The sequence below is a fragment of the Vigna radiata genome, chromosome 7, assembly GCF_000741045.1.
Source record: "Vigna radiata var. radiata cultivar VC1973A chromosome 7, Vradiata_ver6, whole genome shotgun sequence".
NCBI classification, from domain to species: domain Eukaryota; kingdom Viridiplantae; phylum Streptophyta; class Magnoliopsida; order Fabales; family Fabaceae; genus Vigna; species Vigna radiata.
The window spans coordinates 53,360,267-53,386,933 of record NC_028357.1 but is presented as its reverse complement, the minus strand read 5'-3'; the positions used below and the strand labels follow the sequence as shown (position 1 = coordinate 53,386,933).

The window sequence follows — 26,667 nt, the reverse complement described above, 5'->3', positions numbered from 1 at the left end:
AAAAAAAAACTTTGATTTTTTCTTCCAAATATGTCCTTGTCTCATATTTTTTAATTTGAAATCATCCAACACACTTCTATACAGTGTGAAAATGATGTGAAAAATAACGTGAAAATATCATTTTCCCTAAATTATATCTTCAATATATACAAACTTTAAACAAACCAAAGAGAAACAAACTCTGTCTCTTTTGAAGCTCCCTTTCAGTCACTTCCTTCCCTTCAATCCTTCTTCTTTTTTTCTTTTCTCAGAGTTTCGATCCTCTGCTCCCGCTTCTACGATCTTCCTTCCCAGTTTCACCGGTGACCGTCGATTTCCTATCCTCAGTCTTCCTTAAATTCTTCCATCACTTCAATTTTAAGCTCTTACGTTTCTGTGATCGTTTCAGCTTTGGATTCGATCGGATCAACTTTGTTTAGTTCGTAATTCAGCTTCTCCTGGTTTCTTTGATTCATTTTTCTCCTTCTCTGCAGTTGCACAGGGTAAACTTTCGTAGCCGTATCTGATCTTTAATCTTTGATATGAATTTTTATTGTCTTGTTAATTTTCTATGTCGATCTTGAACACTGCGTTCTTTGCCATGCTTTGAATTTTAGGGACAAAATTAATAAATTTGCTTAGATATTACTGACAGTTGACAGAGGAAGAAAGCTATTGCTGATATGTAAAATTATCTATCATTATTTTTTTTTGGTAATTTTGTTACCAGGTGATGCATTGATTAAATTTGAAGCTCACTCGTTCTTCTTCTTACCTTGAACTTGCTTTCCTTTTGTAATTTTTCTCTACAGGTAGCTGCAATTTTGCTTTTGGAGCTTAGCCAATTCTTAAGAGAAGAGTAGAAGGGAAACGGAAACCGTATCTCAGGTACCTAAATCGGATTTCGAAATATAATGATCTTGAACATCAAGATTAGTGTTTCCTATCTGCTTTCTTCTGTTTTCCCTTGCAAAGATTGATTTCTTTTTTCCTTTTCTCAGTTTAATTCATCAATTGTTTTAAATCACTTGAAATTAGCTGAAAGAAAGTATCTGTTGAGCTGTGCCGTTTGATTTCCAATCTTTTTATGGGATGATTCCAAGAGTTGCTGACGTGGTGTCAGATTATTGTTGTCGTCTCAGACTAGTTGCTGTATTTCTCCTCTTCTTCTTTTTAACTTTTTTTTAATAAAAAATACTTATAATCATAACATACTTAAAATACTTATGGTCATTATTAATAATACGTATGTATTTATTTTATTTTTATATCTTGTTCTGAAGTCTGAGAAGGTGAGGGAATAAAACGTTGGTACAGCGATGATAGTCATAAGATATATTTATTGAGAATCTGACCCTGAAGGGTGGGCCCAAATAATTACACGTTCTGCCCCTCTTCCTCGTTATTTTGTAGATTATATTTTGACCGCAATTCATCCCATAATTGAACCCAATTTCACTTCCTTACAAAAAGTGAACTAAACCCGCTAAAACACGAGGCACCAGGCCTCATATTTAGCATTGGACTGATGAGTTCACAAAATAATAGTAGTTTCTATTTTGAATAAAAACCTTTGTGCTTTTACAATCTTCCCTTATATTGTAATATTTGATTGAGAAAATAATTGAAGAAAAGGAAGAGAAATATATTGTAAATATAGTTTTTAGTTGAAGAGAAATTAAGAAAAAATAAAGTTGAAATGAACTTTTAAGAAAACAAAATAATAAAAATAATCTAATATTATTCCTAATTAACATTAATATTATTTATTTTAGTTATTAGTATTTTTTTATTAGTTTTATTATTATTATTTTTTTATCGTTATTTTGCTTTATTTATTTACTATAACAAAAATAAGTTTTGAGAGCCTCGAAATCTATGAAAGTGTTTTTTAACTAAAAATTGGTAATGCTCAACACAATCGGATTCTGTTCCATAACATAATCAATCATTTATTCATTGCTATTTTATGGAAAGACATTTTTTGGGTCCCACATATTTTATTTTTTTTACTACCAAACTACTCAATTCTCTTTTCTTTCCTTCTCTCACTTATCAAACTCACAGTAAATTTCCTGCAACATCTTTTGCTAGTGATATCTTGGAAAAATATTTTACTTTAAATATTTTTGTTCAGACACCAAATATTGCATCCCACCATCTTGGTGGGCTAAGAAGCTGTTGAACAAAATCCTTTGCGACAAAGTGTTGCTGTTGAAAGACTGCCTACGAATATCACATGCACTCTCACTACTGTAATAACTAAAACAACGTGCAAAAAAGAAAACTAGTCTTTGAAAGATACAATGTTGATTAAACAAGTCCTTTAATGATAAAAAATTTGAAAAACTTATGGTTAAAAATCAATACAATTTTGGGACTTCGTTGACCGGAATTAATGACCAAGCTCAGATTTGGTGATCACAGATTGTAATTTCTATCATTTAGGGACTCGTGACCAAGTTGGATAATTCAGGAACTGATTCTACATGTTTCAGTTGGTCTCCTATAATTTATATTTGTTTTTCAAGTTTGATAGATATAAATAAAATTTTGATGGCTCAAAACGTAGCTAGATTAATTTGTAGTATCGTTATCGAGGTATCTGAATATTTCTCATAAACATCTACAAATTTGTGTGCATTGCAGGGTTCAAAATATCAAGGAATTGTGTTGAAATTTCCACTTCTGACTTCCAGGAACCAACGTGGTAAGATACTATCTTGATGTGGTCCTCCTAAGAAGTTGAAAATCTATAAGAAAAGATGGTGAAACATCGCCTTAGAGAGTCTATCAAATCTTTGTTTGGAAGTCATATTGACCCTAATAAAGAAGAGCAGCTCCACGTAGCTAAAGCAGGTACAATTTTTTATGAAAGGCTAAATTCAGCTGCTACTATGACCGCATGATATCATATCTCTGAAAATAGTGATGAATACTTTACTATGATCGACAAGTATATCACATCACGATGATCAAACCAATGATTTATTGTTTTTCTACTTTTCCTACAGATATTGAAGACAAAGTGAAAGAAATATTGAAACTTATTAAAAATGACAACCTTGAAGAGGATGGTACCCCAGTGCAACTTTCCAAGAGGGAACCACTTATTGAACTGATTGAAGATTTCCACAATCAATACCAATCACTGCATGCGCAATATGATAATCTAACAGCTGAGTTAAGGAAAAGGATCAAGGGCAAGCGAGAAAATGGGAGTTCTTCATCCAGCTCGGACTCAGATTCAGGTTCAGATTATTCTTCAAAGGACAAAGGCAACAAAAACGGACAACTGGAAAATGAATTTCAAAAGACAATCGGAGACTTAAGGCAAGAGCTTGAAGTGGTGCATGCAGAAGTGGCTGAATTAAATCGGAAGTTGACAATTTCACATGAAGAGAAGGAGGATCTTAATTCCAAATATCTTGCAGCACTGAGCAAGATACAAGAAGCAGATACAGTTAACATGAATTTGAAAAGTGATGCTGAAGTATTAGGCACTCAAAGATCTAAACTTTTGGCTGAGAATGCTGAACTAAGTAAACAAGTGGATATTGCCGGCAAAAAAGAAGATGAACTGAGTCAAAGATTGGAAGAGTTGAAGATAGAAAAAGATAGTTTGACCATGGAGAAGGAGACAACTCTCCGACAGATTGAGGAGGAAAAGAAGATCACTGATGGCCTCAGAACCCTTGTTGATCAACTGAAAGATGAGAAATTAGCTCTTGGCAAAGAGTTAGAGGCAGTTACAAGTGAACTTTCCATTCTGAAACCGCGGTTGGAAGACGGAGAGCAGAAAATGACAGGTATAAGCCACAATCTGAAAGTTGCTGAGGAAGAAAACAAATCTTTAAAAGAGCAACTTTCACAGGCTTCAAATGAGGTTCAGCTGGCTCAGAGTAGAATACAAGAATTTGTAGCTGAATCAAGTCAGTTAAAAGAGAAACTTGATGAGAGTGGAAGGGAAATTAATGCCTTTACTCTGATGCATGAAGGTTTTCAGAAAGAATCCTCAAATCGTATCGGGGAACTTGAGGCACAGGTCACCAACCTGGAGTTGGAGTTAGAATCACTGAAAAACCAGAAAAGAGATATAGAAGTACAAATGAAGAGCAGCACCACTGAAGCAAGGGAACTAGGAGAGCACAATTCAGCCCTACAAAACCAAATATCACAACTCGAATTGAAGTCCAGAGAAAGAGAAGAGGAGCTATCTGCAATGGTGAAGAAACTTGAAGATAATGAGAATGAGTCATCTTTGAAAATTTCAGATTTAACATCTCTGATAAACAAGATGCTAACTAATATTGGGACACTACGTACTCAAAAAAATGAACTCGAAGAGCAGATAATTTTTAAAAGTAACGAAGCTTCCACTCAAGTGGAAAACATCACAAATGAGGTGAATGCATTGCAGCAAGAAGTGACGTCCCTCCAGCATCAGAAATCTGACTTGGAAGCTCAGTTAGTAGAAAAAGTCAACGAAAATTCCAAGAATATGATTGAAATGCAAACTCTGAAAGAGGAAATTGACCGAAAAATCCTTGAACAAGAGAGACTTCTGGAAGACAGAGAAAATTTAGCCATGCAGCTAAGGACATTGGAGTCAGAGATGAACACCATTCAGAACAAAAACAGTGAAGCTGAAGAGAAAATGAAACAGGGAATGTTGGAGCTACATGAAAAAATAGCAGAAATAGAGAAGATATCAACAGATAGAGAATCAAATTTTTCGATTCTCCAGGATAAGTTTATTAGCGCAGAGCAAGAAATTTCATCTCAGATAATGGCCTCCAGTGAACAAATTAAGAATCTTGAACATGATTTGGCATCAGTGCAGAAAGAGAAACACGAATTAGAAAAGCAGTGTGAAAAGCTGAAGTTAGAGATGGATTCTATACAGAACCAAAAGAGTGAAGTTGAAGAACAAATGATAACTAAAGACCATGAGAACTCTGGACTACGAGAAGAAATTTTGGGATTGCAGGGAACAGTAGCTGTGCTGGAGAAGACATTAGCTGAGAAAGAGGCAGAGGTATCCAGTTTACAGAATGAGAAACTGGAAGTAGAACAGCAGTGTGTAAATCTGAAGGTGGAGCTGGATTCCGCACAAAACCAGAAAGTTGAAGTTGAAGAGCGGTTGAGAACTAAAGACCAAGAGAACACGGAACTGAGAGAGGAAAAATTTGGATTGCAGGGTACAATTACTGCACTGCAGAAAACATTAGCCGATAAAGAGGCAGAACTATCCAGTTTACAGGAAAAGTTTCATGAAAAAGAGAGCGAGGCTTCCGGCCAAATAACTGTCTTCACTGTCCAGATTGAAAATCTGAAACAAGATTTGGTGTCCTTGCAGAATGAGAAACAGGAAGTAGAACAGCAGTGTGAAAAGCTGAAGGTGGAGCTGGATTCCTCTCAAAACCAGAAGGGTGAAGTTGAAGAGCAGATAAGAGCTAAAGACCATGTGAACACCGAACTGAAAGAGGAAATTTCGGGATTACAGGGAACAATTACTGTACTGGAGAAAAGATTAGCTGAGAAAGAGTCAGATTTATCCATTTTACAGGAAAATCTTCACCAAAAGGATAGTGAGGCTTCTGCCCAAATAACTGCCTTAACAGTCCAAATTGATGATCAGAAACATGATCTGGTGTCCCTACAGAATGAGAAACAAGAATTAGAACATCAGTGTGAAAAGCTAAAGATGGAGGTGGATTCCACACAAAACCTGAAGGGCGAAGTTGAGGAGCAAATCAGAGCTAAAGTCCTTGAGAACACTGAACTGAGAGAGGAAATTTTGAGATTGCAGGGAACGATTAGGGCACTTGAGAAAACATTAGCTGAGAAAGAGTCAGAGTTATCCACTTTACAGAAAACAAAAGAAGAATTGGAGCTCCAGCATGAAAAAATTAGTCAAGAACATGCAGAAAGCCTTGTAATGGTAGAGAATGAAAAGAATGACATATCAAGCAGGTCTATGGATCTTAAGAGAACTCTAGAAGAGCGAGAAGATTCATATCAGAGGTTAAATGAAGAATATAAACAAATTGATGGTTTGTTTCAGGAATGCATGGTCAAGCTTGAAGTTGCAGAGAAGAAAATTGAAGAAATGGCAGCATGGTTTCATGAACGAATTGAGTTGAAAGATCAGAAGGTAGCTGATTTGGAACATACAGTAGAAGACCTAAAAAGAGACCTAGAAGAAAAAGGAGATGAAATCAGTACTTTGCTTGAGAATGTTCGGATCCTTGAGGTTAGGCTTCGTCTGTCAAACCAGAAGCTTCGGGTCACAGAACAATTGTTGAGTGAGAGAGAAGAAAGCTTTAGGAAGACGGAAGAAAAGTTTCAGCAAGATCAGACAGCGCTTGAAGACAGAATTGCTATTTTATCAGCACTAATAACTGCCAAGAACGAAGCCTTCGATGAAATTGTTTCTAATGTCAGAGAGTGTGTGAACAGTGTCATGACTGGCATAGAAATTGTAAGCTGTCGAGTTTCTGATGACTGCAAAAATTACGAGGAGAGTGTCTACAACATTTCACGCGAGCTTGAGAATGCAAGGGGGCATGTGAGGGATATGAATAAGGAAAAAGAGCAGCTAAAGAGAGACAAAAGGCAGTTGTTGGAGCAACTGCAAGTTAAAAATGAAGAGGAAGTGGCTTTGAGGAAGACAGTTGAGAAGTTAGAGGCAAAGAGTGGAAAGGAAGAATCAGAGAAGATAAATCTGACAACAACTGTAGAACAACTAAAGAAGACAGTTAGAGAGCTGGAGAAAATGATGAAAGAGAAAGAGGACGGTATGTTGGACTTGGGAGAGGAGAAGAGGGAAGTTATCAGGCAGCTGTGTTTGTGGATTGATTATCATCGCAGTCGCTATGACTATCTCAAGGACATTCTATCAAAGACTCGCAGTGGCCAGAGAGCAGCATAAAGCCTCGTTTTTTCTCGAGTTTTTCTACGCTGCTTGTTCAATTAGGTATGCATGATGTCATGGTCATTTAATTTCTCATTAGCTCATTTTTTGTTCATGTGAATTGATTCTTTCTTCTTTTTTAATCTCAAATATGTGCGTGCTGTAATTCAATTTGTCCAGTATCAGTAGCATCGTGTAGAGCTAGTTTTGTTCCTCTTGAATTTTTTTGAATTGAATAATGTTACAGAGTTTTCTCCTTAATTTGTTCAACGTAAATATTTTGATAAACAAGTGCCCAGTATCAAATTCCTGTTTTAATTCTTTCATTTATGTAACGCTTGTTTCTGTTTCTTGTTCGTTTTTCCATCTCCATACAGAATTTAAAATATGATTTTATATTACATAATTCAAAATAATTTAGAATCATATTTTAGATCGTATGTAATTTGAACGTAGAGTGAAAATCCTCAATGATGAGGAACATAATAACTTGTGATAACAAGTTTCTATTCCATCTGATATCCCAGTAGCCACAGCCTTAACAGACTCGTGGTCTAAAAATATTAGTAAACTTGATTTGCTATTTATAGTGAAAACTTCTTTTTAACATTTTTTTTTTCATGTATAAATATCAAATCCTTCTATTTATTGATGATTAAAACAGTAACATTTAATTCATATGTTAAAATGGTTATTCACAGTTTGTTGGAGTTCATCAACATAAAGAATGGTTTAGAAGTTAGAATGATGCATGTGCAAGACAGGTGAAGAGAAAATGAGATTCGCAGTGCACTGTTTATTAGTCAATAATTAGCCATTATTAGTACAATGCTCAGCCTGCAGGTGGATGGAGCCAACCACATAACCCCACACCAGGATTATGAAAGAATGTTAAACAAGACAAAATTTTGTTACATTATTTTCGTGCCTTTGATTCATTTTAATAACAATTGCAACTATTATTACGATAATCAGTAACAAGATTTAATTTCGTTTCATTATATACGTTGTTAAAATGATTTTTTAATTAAAAGTATTATATTTCAAATTTATAATTTTAAGATCAAACTTCCCTTTAACTCTCAAACTGAACAATGTCATACACATATTTTTAATTTATATTCTACAATGATGAAATTACATATTCTACTTTGGTTTAAATGTGTGTGTGTGTATATATGCACACATAAAGAGATTAGAAATTTTGTATAATTTTTTTTAACTAAAATAGTTAGATTAAATAAAATACACATTTTAATCAATAGGTTTGACGGAAACCACAATTTTCTTTTAATATATGAAAAATGTATAACTTTGAATGGTAGAAAATAAGATTTTGAATGAAAAAAAGTTTAAAATAAAAAAAATAATTCAAAATTGTCATGGCTTGAATTTTTTTTTTTTAAAACAATAAATGATTAGTTTTTTTTAATAAAATAAGTAATAAATAACTTTGAAATTTTATTTTTTGAAACACAAAGTAGAATACAAATTGATTTATATTAATAATTGAACTTAAATTTATAATATGGGCCCCTAGATGTTGAAAAATTATTTATCATATTCAATATCTTAAACTTATACACTCGAGTATATATACCAACGCGAAAAGAAAATAAGCAATAGTAGATTTAGCATCATCCGGATCAATAATTATTCGGTTTTGGAAATCTAATAATTAAAATGATAAATTAAAACTTTACAGCTGTTTGCAATATATATAGGTATATATTTATATCCCTTATTAAGAATTTGACTATCTAATTTATTCAAATTTTTATAATTTTCTATATTGGTTCCTGTCTAAGAATGTGGGAGAGCAGGTTTTAAGTGTCTTCATTTAAAAAAAAAATGTCTTGACATTTCAGATTAATTGTTCTCTTGTTTATATATATAAAAAAATCATTTAAACGAAAAGTATTAACCTTCCACGTTCGCTGGAATATGTGTCGTTTTTTCTAATGTTTTTTTCTTACTAGTTTTTTTTTCTTATATAGTTTATCCTTTTTATTGTTCTATACAAATTCTTATTTAGTGTGAAAGAGTTCTTGATTATAAGATAAAAATTAGCATTTGAAGAAATTAATATAGGTGTTAATGTTTTGTTTAAGAGCACCCATAGTTTTATTAATTCTCAGTAAGAAATATCATTTTAGCAATTCATTTATTTTTATTTGTGTTTCAACAATGTTTTTTTAATTTATGAAAGTCTTAATATGTTTTCAACTACTTTTTATTATGGCTTGGAACTTAAGTAAGTGTTACCTTTGATAAACTATTACCGAAAGTGATGATAATCATAGATTCGGAAGAATTGTGATAATAACCATAGCACTGATTACAATAATACTGATATTGTAATTATTTTAATAAGCACAGTTTAGTGATTAAGTTACCATTTCTATGATATATTTTAAAACAATTATAATATATTATTTTCCTCTTAATGTATGATTGGGAGTCATAGTTTAAGAAGAAATAGAAATGGAATGGTTTTTTGTAAATATAATTTGAATATTTTATTTTATAATTAAAATATAAAATTAATACAAAATAATTATTTAATTTTCATTTTAAAAGAACTATCTTCCTTTTAAAACTATTCAATTTTTTTCTTTGACTTTTATTTATGTGAATAAAAGTATCAAATACAACAATTTTATCATATAAAAAATGTTATCTGATTAACTATTTCGGTTCCACTAAATAGTTTATTTTTATTCCATTAAAAGGAATAAAGTATCTCAAAGCTTAATCGAGGCAGTATATTGTTAATAATATGTTGGCAATTGACTATGAAGACTTTCTTTTTTTATTGTTTGATGAACTGAATGAATTTGATTCTGATGAAAGAGATGAATCTCCCACAACATAAGAAATAAATAGTGTTGAATTATGGATCTGATAATGTGGAAAAAGAAAATGAATTATAGAAGGAATACTCTGTTAATGCAGTGTAATGTAATCATTGTTTATTCATGGATCTGAAGTGAAGCTAACAGAGAGAATGTGATAAATTGTTAATTAAAAAGTGGAAAATAATAGGTGGAGAGAATCTTGTCTTGTCGTCAAAACTAGTCGGTAACAGACATGGATCTACGAACTATTCCACACCTTCTCTCTGCTCTTTCTCCTTAGCTTCTTCACTTTCATTGCTCAAAAAGACACGACACAGAGGAGGTCACTTCCTCTGTTCCATGCTCTGTCACCACTGTCTCTCCAAACAAACAAACACAAAATGAGAACCGATTATTTGAAGCAGAACTTCCCCTTCACCCACAGAAACATCTTCCTCAAGTTTCTTCTCACCCTCTTCTTCCTAGGCCTCGCTTTCCGTATTCTCTTCTTTCACTCCCTGCCCTCGCAGATTTCCCCTGTTCTCGAATCCCCATTTCCTCAAAAAGCCACCTTATCAGAGCCCCACAATCCTCCTCACACTGCAGCTCTTTCACAACCACTTTCCGAACCTCCACCTGTTCTGGAACGTGTTCCCGAACCTCCACCTCTTCTGGGTCATCTTCCCGAACCCCCACCTGTTCTGGAATTCGTTTCTGAAACTGAAGATCAGCTCCCTCCCACAGAATCAGGTCAGTGTTGAATTCTTTTCTATTGACCCTTTTGACAGAAAAATATATGCACGTGCGTTTAGATCTACGGTTCTGATTTGCTGTTGTGGAATTTGTTTTTCGTGATCATACCTTGTTATGCCACCATACCAAGCTGAATGGTTATCTATGTTACATTACGTATATGAGCTTACTTTCTGTGTACTTTGAGTCTAGTTTTTACGAATTGGAAACTAGATGTAACTTTTAGAATAGTTATTATGTTTAATCAGATGAAAAAACAACTCAATGCGGGAGTCAACTGACACGAATAGGTTATTTTACCTTAGTCGGTGGTGTAGAGTTTGAGCTCTCTCGCACACGTGTTGTTTAGATTTTTGAATTAGGTAGTTGGATTGTGAGGTAGGAGTGTGAATGTGTGGTTCTGATTTGAGCTTGATCGAATGCAGAACAATGCGATTACTTTAACGGGGATTGGGTTCCGAACCCGTCTGGTCCAACTTACACCAACGAAAGCTGCGACCTTATTGAAACTCATCAAAATTGCTTGAAGAATGGAAGGCCTGACAGAGAGTTTCTGTATTGGAGGTGGGCTCCTAGACACTGTGATTTGCCGCAGCTTGATCCAAAGAGGTTTCTCAACATGATGCGGAACAAAGCCTGGGCATTCATTGGTGATTCCATTTCCCGCAACCATGTTCAATCCCTGCTTTGCATTCTCTCCCAGGTATGTATTGCCATATCATCAGTGGTTCTATTACTGATCATTAGGTCCAAATGTTGCTTTCCCTTTTGTTCGATTGTTTCTATGAGGATCAGACAACTGTCTTTTGCACTTAAATTCTTATTGTTGGACCAGATCTTGCTTTTGGTTCCAATGTCTAACCTTGGAGGTTGGGTTTATTTACTTTGAAAAATAAAGTGAAGAATCTGTTGCTGTTTGCTTTTGTTTGGCTGCACTTGTTTGAGTAAATAAATGATGTAGTAGGCCTAAGTACTTGGAAGTTATATGTTTACAGTCGCTTATAGGCATGAACCTATATATTTAGTACGCGTGAGAGTTAAGTAAAATCGTTGTTTTTTACTTCCTAGCTCTGTTGAAGTTGCATCAGAATCTAGTGTCTTGTAGATCTGAGGCACTGAGATTTGGATACTATACAAGTATTTGAAAACTTGTTCAATTCATTGACAATAGCATCATTTTGGTTTACAAGGCTTGATTTGAACTTCCATTGGAATGATTATTGATTTTTGTAAAGAAGTCCATGCACCTATGTTAAGATAAAAAATCTTAGTAAGTGAGTTTATACTTAATCAATGGATCTGCAACACTTTCTAATCCATGGTACAACTTCATTTCTTGTAAAGTTTAACTGTCGGTGCTACAAAATGTTATCACAATGCTACAGAGCATAATGTATTTTAGAAATTATCGTGTCCTATATATACACATATACTGGTGTTATATTCTCGGGAACCATTGGAAGAGGAGTGATTGACACGAACTATTTTGTCCTTCAGGTGGAAAAACCTGTCTTAGTCTACCATGATGAGGAGTACAGGAGCAAAAGCTGGAACTTCCCCTCATACGACTTCCGTATATCAGTGATTTGGTCTCCATTCCTTGTGGAAGCTGCTATATTTGAAGACATAAATGGAGTTTCGAGTTCTGAAGTGGAGCTACATCTTGACAAACTGGACAGTAAATGGACGGATCAATACCTGGATTTTGATTACATCATTATTTCAACCGGGAAATGGTTTCTGAAATCTGCAATCTACTATGAGAATGACACCATATTGGGCTGCCACTCCTGTCCTAAGAGGAACCTGACAGAGCTGGGATTTAACTTCGCATACCGCAAAGCCTTAAAATTTGTGATGAACTTTGTAGTTTCTTCAAATCACAAAGGGATGGTCTTTTTCAGGACATTCACAGCCGATCATTTTGAAAATGGAGAGTGGTTCAGCGGGGGAACTTGCAATAGAACAGCACCAATTAAAGAAGGTGAGATGGAAAGGAAATATTTGAACCAGATGCTCCGTGACATAGAGTTAGATGAGGTTGGAAAAGCAGCTTCTGAAGCTTCAAAAAATGGTGTGAATTTTAAGCTTGTGGATTTCTCTGCACTATCACAATTGAGACCTGATGGGCATCCTGGTCCATACAGGCAATTTCAACCATTTGCAAAGGACAAAAAGGCTAAAGTTCAGAATGATTGTTTGCATTGGTGCTTACCTGGGCCAATAGACACTTGGAATGATATAATAATGGAGATGATTGTGAAGGGGTAAGAAAAAGAAAACCAGTGAAATGCCACCATACATTTGTGAATATTGAGTGAATTGTTACTCTCTCTCTATACTGTGATTCTTGATATTCATATTCATACAGAAGGATGATGGAGGTTGGAGATAAATATATTGAATGTAGCAAAAGGAACTCTAAATATTAGTTTACAGTTAATTTTGATATGGAAGTGCATGGGCATCAAATCTATCATCTCTCTCCCTTTTTCTTTATATTTAGTATTTATTTATTCTTATTCAACAAATATGTTAAATTCTCCACCACTGTTTTATGTTGTTTTGGTAAAGGATCATGATATTTTGACAATTATTTTTAACAATTTTTTTACAACAGTATATGTAATCATTTTATTAGTTTATTTGAATTTATGTTTAAAAATATTTGTCAAAAAATAGTTGTTAAAAGAATTTTTTTCCTCTGAAAAATTGCTTTTGTATATTTTTCTTTTGTCTTGGCGTGAGTGTACGTTAGTTTCACATTCTAAGTGAAAAATCGTGACATTAGTTAATAACTTAATCATCGATTTAATATTTAAATATGTGAGAATTCTTTATTTAGTCATGAATAAAAATATTTAATCTATAATTCGTAAATGTATAAAGAAATTAAATAAGTCTTTAATATTATAATTTAATAACCAAATGGTTCCTGATCTTTTTGTCAAATTAATATCTAAAAATATATTTTAATTACGTGATATTTTACTAAATTATGGTCCTAATGCAACTTTATATAATTGTTTTTAATTTTATTTTTATGATGATAGTAACGATGATGAAAATGTTAATAACAAATAAATTAATTTTTTGATAAAAAAAGAACTTTACTTTTCATTCTTTTTTCACTTCTCTATCTATTATAATATAAGAAAAAGAAGATACTAAAAAAATTATTTTATTAAAAAGTTAGCTTTTAAGTCATTGATATTTTTTATTTATTTTTTGTTTATATTTATTTTGCTCTATTCATGTATATTTTATTGACAAATATTTCAAAAGTTAGTTTTCAAACATTTTTTATTTATATTTATTTTATTGTCACATGCATTGAAGTTATTTTGTTAATNATTTAAAACCTTTTACGATCATAGTTAAACAGAAACAATTTTAAGAATAGAAACCTTATGGTAATTAATGAAATACGAAAGCTTATCATTATAAATGAAAATAAAAATAAACAATAATGTTTTCCGAATATAAAAAAATTATATATAAGACTAACCCATTTGAAATAATCTTCATTTTTAAAAAATAAACTCATTTTAACAATTTTTTTTAAAAGTACCATTTGTTGTTTTTTTCATTAACAGTCATTCATTTCAAACGTTCAAATGCAATTTCCATTTATAAGTTTTATGTTTTTAATAATAAATAGTTACCTTACTGGTTTAAAATTACCAATTAATAGTTATTAATTATGTGGATTTTCAAAAATTCAAAATATCCCCAAACATGGTAAAAACGGTCAAATAATTAAAGAGAAACCAGGAGACACACCCCCTCTTTCAAATTTGAATATTCCGACCGTTGCTCCAATTATCCTACATAAGACCTCGTCCTCTGCCCCAAACAAACTCACTGTTTAGAACAATTTTTCAGAAACAACTCTTTCACGCTGTTCTTTTGTTTCATCGATGGGTGACACAGTTGCTCCGGTAGCCACGAAGAGGGGGAGGGGCAGAAAGGCCCTGAAGGATAAAACCCCATCAAAAAATGAGGCCAACATCAACGCGGGGAAGGTTTCCGAGTCCTCAGCGACTCCAATTTCACCCTCGTCGAAACAAGATTCCAAGAAGCAGCAATCTTTCGAGAAAGAATTGCTCCAGATGCAGGAAATGTTGCAGCAGATGCGCCTCGATAAGGAGAAGACTGAAGAGCTTTTGAAGGCCAAAGACGAGGCTCTGAAGCAGAAGGACGAAGAGCTCGAAAGCCGTGGCCGTGAACAAGAGAAGCTTCAAGTTGAGCTGAAAAAACTGCAGAAATTGAAGGAGTTTAAACCAACTATGGTGAGTTCAGTTCATCTTTCATACGGGTGTCTTAATTTTATCACGGTCTTCAAATATGTTGAGAGTTTCATCCGGACAGCTGATGTTGGTTGGAGAAAATTGTGGGCAATTGGGGTCCGTTGTATTATTTTTTTGTGATTGAATATCTTTTTTAAAGGTTTAATTTTCATTATCTTCCTGTGATTTTCTTTTTATTTATTTATGTGGGTGTTTCTCTTCCTACATGTGTAGAATTTGCCTGTGATGAAAGATAATGAAACAAAGAAGGACAAGAAGAAGAAAGTAGGCGGCTCTGAGAAGAAAAGACCTTCTCCACCTTATATTTTGTGGATGAAAGACCAATGGAATGAGGTAAAACCAAGTTATTGTTTGAAATAATTCTATTTTCTTTTTCTTTTGTTTGTTTAGCCTGAATTCGATGGTTTTAATGTATTGTTGTCTTTGGTGTTTGGTGCAGATAAAAAAAACTAACCCAGAGGCAGAATTTAAGGAAACTTCTAACATGTTGGGGGCTAAATGGAAGACTGTGAGTGCAGAGGAGAAGAAGCCTTATGAGGAGAAATATCATGCTGAGAAAGAAGCTTATTTGCAAGTGATTGCAAAGGAAAAGCGTGAGAGTGAGGCAATGAGGTTGTTTGAAGAGGAACAGAAACAGAGGACTGCAATGGAATTGCTTGAACAGTACATGCAATTCAAACTAGAGGCAGAAAAAGAAACCAAGAAGAACAAGTAAATTTTAAATACTCTCTCTTGAACCATTTACAGTGCTGTTTGTGCATATTACTTCTCTTGTTCTGGTTAGTGATGTTCGTATTGGATCTTCCCAGGAAAGAAAAGGATCCATTGAAACCAAAGCATCCCATGTCTGCTTATTTCTTGTTCACCAACGATAGGCGAGCAGCTCTTCTTGCCGAAAACAAGAATTTCTTGGAGGTAATTGCGTGTGCTTTTTCCCATCTCTTGTTTATTAACCATGACTCTTTTTTCGAAAGAAAAAAAAAACATAAATTGATACTTCTTTTATTCAGGTTCCAAAGATCACAGCCGAAGAGTGGAAAAACATGACAGAGGAACAGAGGAGGCCTTATGAAGAGGTTTGTTCATTTGGTCTCTCAACTCTAGAGAGGTTTTGTTCATTTGGTCTCTAAACTCTAAATGATTAATTATTTATTACAATTTGTCTTGTAACCCTCAGATGGCAAAGAAGAACAAGGAGAAATATGCTTTAGAAATGGAGGCTTATAAGCAGAAGAAAGATGAGGAAGCTGCCCACCTCATGAAGGAGGAGGAGGAGCATATGAAACTTCAGAAACAAGAAGCCTTACAACTGCTGAAGAAGAAGGAGAAAACTGATAATATAATCAAGGTATTATTATTTTTCTTCTGTTCTCTTTCAGTTTAAACCCTTGTTGTTCCTTCATTTTTTTTATTACACATTGTATCTTTACTGATAATCCACCCTATCCTGATGCAGAAAACCAAACAGAATCGTCAGAAGAAGAAACAAAACAAGGAAGACAAGAATTCTGATCCAAACAGGCCTAAGAGGCCTCCATCATCGTTCATCCTATTCAGGTATCTTCAACTTGCAAGTTAAACTAAATTGAGAAAACATTATTTATGGTATTGTAGAAAGCTGAAATTTTATTCTGTGCCCAGCAAAGAAGCAAGGAAAACTTTACAAGATGAAAGATCAGGAATCAACACATCAACCCTTAATGCACTCGTCTCATTGAAGTGGAAGGTACGTGTTGCAACATAGCTTTGTTCCACAATTAATTTTGGTTTTGCTTAGAACACTAGTTCAATTTTGATTTTGTTATCATTGATTAGGAACTGAGTGAGGAAGATAGACAATTCTGGAATAGCCAAGCGTCTGATGCAATGGAGGCGTACAAGAAGGAGATGGAGGAATACAACAAATCTCTTTCTGCAAAAAATGAATAATGAATGTACAAAAAAATCTCCCTGTGCATGTTCAACTTGTATTGAATATGCTTATCTTTAAAGTTTAGTTGTCCGTTTTCAACTGTAATTTTCTTTACACGAGTTGTAAAGAAAATCGAACAATCATGTCTGGTTCATTTTAAGACATTAAAGTACTACTGGCAATATTTCTTAACTTCATCACGAAACAGTTGATCTCTTAGCAATTGATGTTGGTTTTTCATTTGTGAACAAAATTTAAATGTTTGCATTATTAGCATAAACAAAATGCAATTAACAGTTATTTGCCATGTGGAATATCTCTTTCCAAAGCAACTCATTTATTTAAAGATTATCTATTGACATTGAATAGATTGGGAGAGTTAGTATCTGAGCAAGGAATCCTTTCAACAAACATGAGCCATAAATGCTAATAATAAACCTTTGACTTTTCTATGAGTGTTGTTGTACAGTGCCTCTCTTCAATGCAATTCATTGCCTTTTATGGTCACCTCTGAGTATCCTCTGTAAGATGATGTATCTGAGGTGCGCCTAATCACAAACAAATAACTTTTTTTTTTCATTTTTTATAATATTGTTTTCTAGGTTTTCAAAGAGACCCATCTTTTCGTCAAACATCTACATTCAGACGACAACTTGTTTTGATGTGGTTTTATAGAAGTTGAAATGAGGAAAATAAGAAAAAGTTTTCAAATTTGGATAGACCGATATGGGTGGCTTGATGCACGTATTCCGGAACTATTTAATTTAAAAAATATTTCAATGGTATAAAAAATATATTAACACTTAATATATTTAGAGTGAAAATAAAAATAATGTTTTTTAATTTTTTAATCTGAATGACGACACATTTGGAAAGTGTGTACACAACAACAAACAAGGAGGACTCGTTACTGTCCAAATAATACTTTATGAGAAGCAATGACGTGCAACCTAGTTTTCATACGCCTCAATCATTGAAATATAGAAAACTTTACGGCAGAACTATGAATTAGAAAAATTATTAATGATTAAAATGTAAATGACACTTGTAAGTTTATTTTATAAAATTGAGTTTGAGTTACAACTTTATTTTTAACACCTTTACATCATTTTTAACATTAACTATAATAGGACAAGGTTTGTAATAAATATTTTCAAAAAAGATTTATAAGTCTAACAATATATTTATTTATTATAAACTCTTCTTTTTACCCACATTTATAGAAGGCAAAATTTTTCCTTTGTTGTCGTAATACTAATTAATTAAGCACTAAATATCTTAATTATTAACTGTAGCGTTACTAAAATACATAAATACATTGGAAAGTGAATCTAATTAATATATTTCAAAGTATAATTTCTTTCAAATATCTTAATCATAACAAAGTTACTTTTAGATTCTCAAAAAAGTAAATTAATTTTAAGATAGAAATATTTTTAGTACAGGATTGAAAATACTATACAAAGGCTGTTGAATAACTCTTCACAACATTTTTTAACATTTAAATTTAAATGTTTCTAGATCCAAATGTGATTTCCAGAGGATATTTAGAAAAAAACCATTTTGAAATTGAATAAAAATATAATTGAACGAGTAATAAATGTTATAATAATAAAAATAATTAACTTATTTTGTGAACTGTGTTATTTATAAATTTTTATTTATTTGATCTAATTTATGTAAATAATTAACTTATTAATCTGCTTAATGTTAGGTTAACATGTTTTAGGTTTTAATCATAATTTACGTCCAATCTTACAAAGTTTTCAGGTACGTGATGTTAACAGAAAATAATTTCTTCTAAATTAGTTAAACATAATATTAATTTTTATTTTAATAAATACATATAGCAATTAATAAACATTACATATCGGATTATTTTAACTCAAAATTCAATTAATATTACTTGAATTTTTTATTGTAATAAAAACAAAATATATTCTACTTCATTAATTATTTATCCTATTTTAAATAATAATAGTTTTTTCATCTTAAATAATGTTTATCTAAAAAAATTACAGAAACAATTAATTTAAAATAATAGGGTAGCAAATGACCTAATATATATACAAACACCCACCCACGTATAGCTTTCATTCTCCTTCTTCCTTAGTTAATAACTCAAGGCCAGTTCATCCATGACGGAACCACCAAAAGCCGATATCCATAACCACCACGACGAGGATGCAGATGCCGGAGCTGCTTTCGTTCTCCAATCCAAAGGTAAATAACTCCGATTCAAAAACCATTGACATCGGAACTCATGAATTTAAGTAACTTTGGTTTCTGTTAAACGAAAGTAGCCACCGCATCCATGCATGGCTTATAAAGTCTCCGATAACTCAACAATTGACAGGTCAGTGGTGGCACGCGGGGTTCCATCTAACCACGGCGATCGTCGGGCCAACGATTCTGACTTTGCCTTACGCGTTCCGAGGATTAGGGTGGGGACTTGGATTCTTGTGCCTAACTATGATGGGCGTTGTTACCTTCTACTCCTACTTCCTCATGTCCAAAGTTCTTGATTACTGTGAAAAATCTGGTCGCCGACACATCCGTTTCCGAGAACTAGCCGCTGATGTTTTAGGTGATTAATTTATAAGAATTTCTTTCTGCAATTTATCTACATTTTTTGTTTTTTCTTATGTCTACTTCGTTTGAATTAATCTTGTTATCGGCAAGTCTTTATTGTTTGTCCCTCATTTTCCTTGATTGTGGAGATCTTTTTCCTTTCTCAGTAATTCTCTTGTTGACTTTTTCAATACTAAAATCAATTCCTTTTAAATTACTTTTCCGTTGAGATGTTATAAACCTCCACTCCACATGTATTATATCTCAAATTTTTTAATACTTAACTGAAACTTCTAGATAGAATGGAGGTTAAACACTAACTGATTTGAGCTAATCACATATAAAAAGATTATGGTACAGTTTTTTATTTAAAATTATAAAACACAAATTTTGAATTTTTTTTTAAATTTTTTTATCAGCAGAATAACGTTCTTTTTATATGTTGTACAATCTATTAATTTTCACGAATAATCTTTGCTTGAAGTGTGAGTTTCTTGTTAAAATGTTTGTTTATGTACAAACCACACATTTTTAATTTAAACAAAGAGAGGTTTGTGACAAATTTAAAATGATCTTAATGGTGAACTGATATAGGAGTTTTAAATCTTATATTTTGTCAGTTTTATTCTTTATAGAATTATCATTGATTTTAATTCTTTATGTTGACCATTATTACATTATTAGATCATATTTAATATTTTTTAAACGAATTAATTCAGTTTTATGAAAAAATTAATATATATTTAACGGTATGATATATATAGATAATTATGAGTTTTATACGTCATTTGACATTTGTGATGCAGGGGTTGAAACATTTATGATTAAATAAGTTTAGTTTGAAACATTTTCAGTCAACATTTTTTCTTACATTTGATCACTTTTTCTTTTTATTTAGTATTTAAACGCCTTTTTTTTTGTTTCTTTTATTCGGCTGCGAAATTTCGGGCTATATTTGCTTAAATTACATAAATTTGTACAAATAATTTGTGCTCACAAAATACTTGTGGCCCGAATTTGTACACCCATCCCAGTTTGGTGAGATTCTATCTTTGGATCAAATTGAAATTTCTTTATAAAATTAAATGAGAAAATTTAAGATAATATAGGGTCTACAATTTTTAAATGAAATTTTACTGTGATTCTATTTCACTATTATTTTTTTTAAACTGTGAAGACTTTCCAGAGTCATTTCACACTCATTTTTTATTACTCAACTGAATTCCTTTCATTTTTTTCAAAATAAAACAATAAATGTTATATCTCAGAAATTAATATATGACTGATTTTTTTTTCTATCTTTTTGGATCTTTAAATAAAAAGTGAGACTACAAGATTTTCTGAGGTTACATCATCATAGGTGTATGTAAGTTTATATTTTATGATTGCTGTTATTAATTTTGGTAAGATTATAAAAGATGTATTAATTTGTAACAGGGTCAGGATGGATGTTTTATTTTGTAATATTCATTCAAACGGCAATCAACACTGGCGTTGGCGTTGGAGCAATCTTGCTTGCGGGTGAATGCCTTGAGGTTATATTTATTATTATATAAAGAAACTATAAAGACTACACCAATGAAAGCAACTGCTTGTAATTATGTATACTTGTGTTATTATAGAGTATTAATGAGTTTCGTTTAGTCCCATCTGATTGCTCTTTTATTCCTTTTTCTTTCTAGCCTAACATTTCACCAAGTTTTCACTGATTGATTAGATATTGCACTTAACTCATACGTAAGTCATTGAACTGATCCCAACTTCCAATATAAAACAATGTACCATCTAAAGTGTTAAGAGGACGAGTACTCATGGAAATTTCCACTCGGAACTTAAACTCAACCTAACATAACGTAACCATGGTTGGGTCTAACCGAAGTGTTGAGTTAGAGTGAGTAGTGACAAACTGAAAATGGCCAATAGAGTAGTCGATGAGAAAATATCAAAGTTTCATTGAAGGAAGAGAGAGAAAAATTAAAATATACAAATTCAATGATAGCAAATTATTGAACTGCTTTTTTCACTAGGAGTTAAGTGCGGTGCAAACGCAACAGGAAGACTATCGTGATTTGTTGAGTCACGCTTTCTGCTCATCCAAACATTGAAATTTTGGTTCATGAAGGCAATTTTGTTCACACGTCATAATGATATGTAATTTGGCCTGCAACGATAATTCAAGAATAATAATCCTTTACTGCATTATCTTTGCTGCGTATTTTGCTTTAAGAGAATATGATTATTTGGAGTATTAAATATCCGTGTTAACCATTTTTCTAATTTTTAACTTGAAAAATTTATTGACTGCTTTTTTTTTTTTTCTTTTTTTGTCATGGAAGATCATGTACTCCAATATTTCAGTTCACGGATCCCTTAAATTGTACCACTTTATAGCAATGGTGACAGTGGTAATGATAGTTTTATCTCAGCTTCCTTCTTTCCATTCCCTGCGACACATCAACTTGTGCTCACTACTTTTCGCCCTTGGCTATACCCTACTCGTGGTTGTTGCCTGTATTCATGCAGGTATTTTTTTTTCTTCCCTTGGTTACACTTTTACTACAAGTGCAAACATTTGAAATCATAATTCTGCAATCGGATTGCATAATACTAGTGCTAAATACTTCTCACTCAAATTCACTTGGACCCTTCTTCTTTTAACTAAATGACCAACCTAAGGAGTGTTTTGAACAACTTTATTGAACTTGAGTTTTACAAGCTCTTTTAGTTTTTCCAGTAAACATTTCAGTCAAGCATATTATAAATTCTTATCCGGTCTGTGTGTAATTATGTTGTTTACACAACAAATGAACCAACTGTCTTTCTGGTATGCACTAAATGTAACTGTGCAGACCCTGTGCATTGCTGTTACTTTGAAACAATTTAGAATTTGTTGTCAAATGCTAACTAGACAATAATAGATTTTTAACTAAAACATTGCTGAATGTTTAAGTTCTCACAAAGGTAATGAAGTCAGAAAACTCCAACCTAATGTTGCAGGTACGTCAGAAAATGCCCCTCCAAGGGACTATTCTTTAGAACCTAAGAAGTCTGCAAGGGCTTTCAGTGCCTTCACGTCTCTCTCCATACTTGCAGCAATATTTGGAAATGGCATATTACCCGAGATACAAGTACCTAATGTTGCTCTTTCTAAGTTTAAATAATTTGTTTGGATGTTTCATTGACCTTGTCATTGCAAATACAGGCAACTCTGGCTCCCCCTGCCACTGGGAAGATGGTAAAAGGCCTTATTATGTGTTATACAGCAATTTTTTTTACTTTCTACTCTGCAGCAGTTTCTGGATATTGGGTGTTTGGAAACAAATCCAACTCAAACATTTTAAAGAGTCTGCTACCAGATAGTGGACCTTCTTTGGCCCCAACATGGGTTCTTGCACTTGCAATCACCTTTGTTCTTCTTCAGCTCTTTGCCATTGGCCTGGTAAGCTCCCCCACACTTCTCTGTAAATGGAAAGGGCAATTGGATAGGATTGAGCAATCACCGAAAATTCTATTTGATTTTGTTCCTTCTCTTGAGGGATTATTTTAGGGGCAACAAAGACTTTAATTTTGTTATATTATCCACTGTCAACTAATTAAAAATCACTTTATATACAGAGGAATTATTACATAGTTTCAAATCACTGATATCATGGTCAATCTTTATCAGCCTTTGTATGCTAAAAAAGCTGGCCGTGTCATGTGGAGATTGACTATGTGATGTAAACATGTTAAACATTTGAAGTAGTTATTACAAAAATCAGTAAACTGATCCTTGTAGTGTGTTTTAATGAGATAGCATGAACAAAACTGTCATGAGCAAAGGTTTAATAATGTCTGTCCCAATATTATTATGACAGGTTTATTCTCAAGTTGCTTATGAGATAATGGAGAAGAAATCAGCTGATGTGAGGCAGGGGATGTTTTCCAAAAGAAATCTCATTCCTCGCATTATTCTCAGAACAATTTACATGATATGCTGTGGGTTTTTGGCAGCCATGTTGCCATTTTTTGGAGACATCAACGGTGTGGTTGGTGCTGTTGGTTTTATCCCTTTGGATTTCATTCTGCCTATGCTTATGTACAACATGACATACAAGCCTCCAAAATCATCCTTAACTTACTGGATCAACCTCTCAATTATAGTGGTTTTCACGGGTGCTGGAATCATGGGTGCATTCTCTTCCATAAGGAAATTGGTTCTTGATGCCAACCAGTTTAAGCTATTCAGCAGTGATGTTGTGGATTGACAAAGTTATTTCAAGTTGTGAAACATGTAACATACACTAATCTCATGAGAGCTTGTAAATCTCAAAATAACAAACAAAAGTCTATTTAAGAAAATAGATAGTAGAGAATCCATTCCCGGGTTCTAAAGCCCACACTAGTATGTCCAGTAAATTCGGAGTTCGAGATGAAAATTGCAAGTGCTCTTATATGGGTACATTTTCCAAGATCCAATCAACCGAAATCACCTTACAATCTGTTTAATTGGTGCGAACTGGTTACAAATTGTTTAGAGTTTGATTTTGTGCATAAATCACATCAAAAGTAAAATATTAACCCGTTATCGAAAAGAATGATGTTTAAAACTTCAATGCAAAGTGCTTAATATTGACACATTATGAGTTAATGTTTTGTTCTGTTATCAAATTAGATATCATCTTTAAGTAAAAAGCCTTTACACGGTCAATTAATTTATTCTAATAAATCTTTAAGAATTTATATCTAATTTCAAACTTTGATAATATTTAGAGTTATTGCATTACATTTTTGTTTCACCTTAGTTTTCTATAATTTATATCTATAATTTCCGAGGGATTTATGAAAAATAAATAATTGATTTTTTGATAAAATATCTAATTCTAACAGGTATTAGAAAAGATTCCATTCAAATTCTTAATTTGAGATTTGAGGCGTAAGTAAAGTATTGATTGAGTTATATTCTTAATTTGACTTGTGAAACGCTATATGATTTTTTTATTTAATAAAATGTATACGTGTAAGCATAAATATTAATATACCATAAATAATTCGTGTACATGTGCGTACTTTAACAACTTGTATGTTAGAGAATGAATTTTAATAACTTGAATTCTCGAGTATATTCTCTATGTATTATATACATATTTAAACACATTATCTTTATTGTTTTTACCACGTTTGGATTATGATATCACAAAACACTTACCGAAATTTCGAGATTGTCTTTTCCATATGTGTTGATTTAGAGAGGAAGATTCATTTACAAAGTTTATGTCATTTATGGATGTGAATTCTTTCATTCATAAGTTTTCGAGTAAATGTTTTTTTATGTTAAGAATATTTTTAAGATTCGTTTCATTTTAAATAATGATGAATTGGACTAGAGTTTCTAGGAAGACATCATGACTCCCTCTAACACTCGTTGTATCGTCTAATGGGTTGACTTCTCTTACTTGTGGTTGGTTTTCGCTCTCGAGGTGATTTCGACAAAGTGCTCTCATTGACTAAACAATGATAAGTTTCGACAACATGAGAGCATTTTCAAGAGTGATGGTGTTCTTTCTTCATCCAAGTCGTCCAATCTGGCCTATGCTCGTAGATTAGCCTCATATTGACCGAGCAATGATAAGTTTCAGCAACATGAAAGAGTTTTCAAGAGTAGAAGAGTCATGGTAATATTTCTCCATCCAAACCGTCCAATCTGACCTTCAAAGCTCGCATAGCCTCATGTTGCAGTTTCAGTTGTTGAGTTAGGGTCTCAGTTTGAGTTCTCAACAATGCCTTTGTTTGTTCTTGCATGTTCCTCAAGTTTATTTGATGTGTTGCCTCTTGAGTTGTTCGTTATGGTCCAACAATTGTTGGATTTGGTTTTGGATAGTATTCATGGAATTTATATTTGTTTCTCCCATTTGGTTGAAAAGCGTGAGGTTGGCAGGTTTGGAATAAATGAGTGAGGTCAGGGATAGTTTTACCATGCCTCATGATGGATGATAAATGTTCTTACAAGGTTGGATTATGGGTCTAAAGAGACAGGTGGAGGAATAGTAAGAGTGTCCTTCCTAGGAAGGTCGTCTAATAAGAGAAAAATTCACCTCCAAAAGAATTTTTGATATTTAAGGAGAAACTTTTTTGAGATCTTTTTAAGATATGAGAAAAAATATATTATTCAATGAGTGATACATTCCTATTTGAGCGCCTTATATGATATTATGAGAATGTAGTAGTTTGTCATTTGAGTATAATAAATTTTCATATATATTAAATATTTATTAAGTGTCGAGTTTGAGGTTTTCTTTTTAAAACACACACATATATATATATATATATATATATATATATATATATATATATATATATATATATATAATATTAATTAATAACTACAAATTTCATATATTTAATTAGATCATGATTTAAACCTGAGATAAATTTTAGTAACACTTTTTTAATTCCTTACAAATTAAATATTGATTGACATAAGCAATGACTATTTATGTCATTTAATTCAGTTTAATATACAAATTATTTTAATGTTACTCTGTCTTTGAGAATGTTAACTATTGTATTCAACAATAAATCATCATCCTCCATTAAAAAGATTCATTTGTTTGTGTATTGTAAAAATTATTTAAAGGATTTGAAATCTAACTGTATAGTTATGGCAGAGCCTGAACATCTCAACTCATATCAATGGAATTACATGTGTTCAACTTAGTAGTATGAAAAACTTAAGAAAGTCATTGAGATATTAATCAAGATTAAATCTATTAACTTGATGATGATTATGATCAAGAAATCGAAACTAATTAACCTATAATAAATGGTTAAACTCATTTACACATGCATAAAATTTGTAAGTTTGTTGTACTACATATGTCTGAATATATTTCGATCACCTGTTTAGAATTACCATACCCTTATATCCATGACGACATGACTGATTATAAGACAACTTCCATGATAAACATTGATTACGTTGACCATATTATATAAAGATTAAAGCATTATTAGCACAATTGACTAACTGAATATTAATCTAAGTAATTAGCCACATGAATCATATCCATTTAGATAAAAAAATCATAAATGTTAGTATAAATAGTATAATTTACTAGGTAACGAGTTATGTTTGATTAATTAATATATTTATCATATGGTTATACAATTAACTGCTTGAGCAACATAGTGTTTTTTACGAGTACAATTTTTATTTACTGAAGAAAAGACAAGCTAGAAGAAAACGAATATCCAAAAATTTTAAAATTTAAAGTGTTTAGAGTATTTCTTAAAAGTTGTAGGTTTGTGAAAGTGGTATATATATATATATATATATATATATATATATATATATATATATATATATATATATATATATATATATATATATATATATATATATATATAATG

At 32.3% G+C, this 26,667-nt stretch overlaps 4 protein-coding genes across 6 annotated transcripts; all 4 read left to right on the top strand.

The window, feature by feature from the left end:
- The first annotated feature begins 149 nt into the window (after positions 1 to 149).
- On the top strand, positions 150 to 7,828 carry LOC106768371 (myosin-3). 3 transcript variants are annotated; one of them, XM_014653494.2, is made up of 6 exons: positions 150 to 302; positions 389 to 482; positions 792 to 867; positions 2,629 to 2,838; positions 2,994 to 6,958; positions 7,597 to 7,828. In XM_014653494.2, exons 4-5 carry the CDS (start codon positions 2,745 to 2,747, stop codon positions 6,911 to 6,913), a joined length of 4,014 nt encoding a protein of 1,337 aa, XP_014508980.1. In that variant the 5' UTR covers positions 150 to 302; positions 389 to 482; positions 792 to 867; positions 2,629 to 2,744; the 3' UTR covers positions 6,914 to 6,958; positions 7,597 to 7,828. The 3 variants fall into 3 exon arrangements, with proteins under 3 accessions (XP_014508980.1, XP_014508981.1, XP_014508979.1); XM_014653495.2 differs by lacking the exon at positions 7,597 to 7,828 and having other exon boundaries at positions 2,994 to 5,074; positions 5,381 to 7,156; XM_014653493.2 differs by lacking the exon at positions 7,597 to 7,828 and having other exon boundaries at positions 151 to 302; positions 2,994 to 7,156.
- Positions 7,829 to 9,924: 2,096 nt separating this feature from the next.
- LOC106765715 (protein trichome birefringence-like 23) lies at positions 9,925 to 12,984 on the top strand. The gene is made up of 3 exons (XM_014650420.2): positions 9,925 to 10,482; positions 10,911 to 11,188; positions 11,983 to 12,984. Exons 1-3 carry the CDS (start codon positions 10,134 to 10,136, stop codon positions 12,754 to 12,756), a joined length of 1,401 nt encoding a protein of 466 aa, XP_014505906.1. The 5' UTR covers positions 9,925 to 10,133; the 3' UTR covers positions 12,757 to 12,984.
- A 1,364-nt stretch (positions 12,985 to 14,348) lies between these two features.
- On the top strand, positions 14,349 to 16,912 carry LOC106767009 (high mobility group B protein 6). Its single transcript, XM_014651815.2, has 9 exons — positions 14,349 to 14,777; positions 15,009 to 15,128; positions 15,235 to 15,506; positions 15,605 to 15,710; positions 15,806 to 15,871; positions 15,973 to 16,143; positions 16,252 to 16,352; positions 16,437 to 16,521; positions 16,611 to 16,912. The coding sequence occupies exons 1-9, from the start codon at positions 14,406 to 14,408 to the stop codon at positions 16,722 to 16,724; spliced, it is 1,407 nt and encodes a 468-aa protein (XP_014507301.1). The 5' UTR covers positions 14,349 to 14,405; the 3' UTR covers positions 16,725 to 16,912.
- Positions 16,913 to 18,778: 1,866 nt separating this feature from the next.
- LOC106765853 (probable GABA transporter 2) lies at positions 18,779 to 23,766 on the top strand. Its single transcript, XM_014650616.2, has 7 exons — positions 18,779 to 18,930; positions 19,064 to 19,294; positions 20,716 to 20,813; positions 21,615 to 21,801; positions 22,276 to 22,406; positions 22,481 to 22,717; positions 23,136 to 23,766. The coding sequence occupies exons 1-7, from the start codon at positions 18,846 to 18,848 to the stop codon at positions 23,523 to 23,525; spliced, it is 1,359 nt and encodes a 452-aa protein (XP_014506102.1). The 5' UTR covers positions 18,779 to 18,845; the 3' UTR covers positions 23,526 to 23,766.
- The last annotated feature ends 2,901 nt before the right edge of the window (positions 23,767 to 26,667 follow it).

What these genes read in the sequence shown, in the direction of transcription:
- LOC106768371 (XM_014653494.2), top strand. Translation starts at nt 2,745, where the DNA reads ATGGTGAAACATCGCCTTAGAGAGTCTATCAAATCTTTGTTTGGAAGT. An exon ending in GCTCCACGTAGCTAAAGCAG is followed by an intron (nt 2,839 to 2,993) that starts GTACAATTTTTT and finishes CTTTTCCTACAG; the next exon opens with ATATTGAAGACAAAGTGAAA.
- LOC106765715 (XM_014650420.2), top strand. Translation starts at nt 10,134, where the DNA reads ATGAGAACCGATTATTTGAAGCAGAACTTCCCCTTCACCCACAGAAAC. An exon ending in GCTCCCTCCCACAGAATCAG is followed by an intron (nt 10,483 to 10,910) that starts GTCAGTGTTGAA and finishes GATCGAATGCAG; the next exon opens with AACAATGCGATTACTTTAAC. An exon ending in TGCTTTGCATTCTCTCCCAG is followed by an intron (nt 11,189 to 11,982) that starts GTATGTATTGCC and finishes TTTGTCCTTCAG; the next exon opens with GTGGAAAAACCTGTCTTAGT.
- LOC106767009 (XM_014651815.2), top strand. Translation starts at nt 14,406, where the DNA reads ATGGGTGACACAGTTGCTCCGGTAGCCACGAAGAGGGGGAGGGGCAGA. An exon ending in AAAGAAACCAAGAAGAACAA is followed by an intron (nt 15,507 to 15,604) that starts GTAAATTTTAAA and finishes GGATCTTCCCAG; the next exon opens with GAAAGAAAAGGATCCATTGA. An exon ending in AAAACAAGAATTTCTTGGAG is followed by an intron (nt 15,711 to 15,805) that starts GTAATTGCGTGT and finishes TCTTTTATTCAG; the next exon opens with GTTCCAAAGATCACAGCCGA.
- LOC106765853 (XM_014650616.2), top strand. Translation starts at nt 18,846, where the DNA reads ATGACGGAACCACCAAAAGCCGATATCCATAACCACCACGACGAGGAT. An exon ending in TTGCGGGTGAATGCCTTGAG is followed by an intron (nt 20,814 to 21,614) that starts GTTATATTTATT and finishes TTGTCATGGAAG; the next exon opens with ATCATGTACTCCAATATTTC. An exon ending in AGCTCTTTGCCATTGGCCTG is followed by an intron (nt 22,718 to 23,135) that starts GTAAGCTCCCCC and finishes TTATTATGACAG; the next exon opens with GTTTATTCTCAAGTTGCTTA.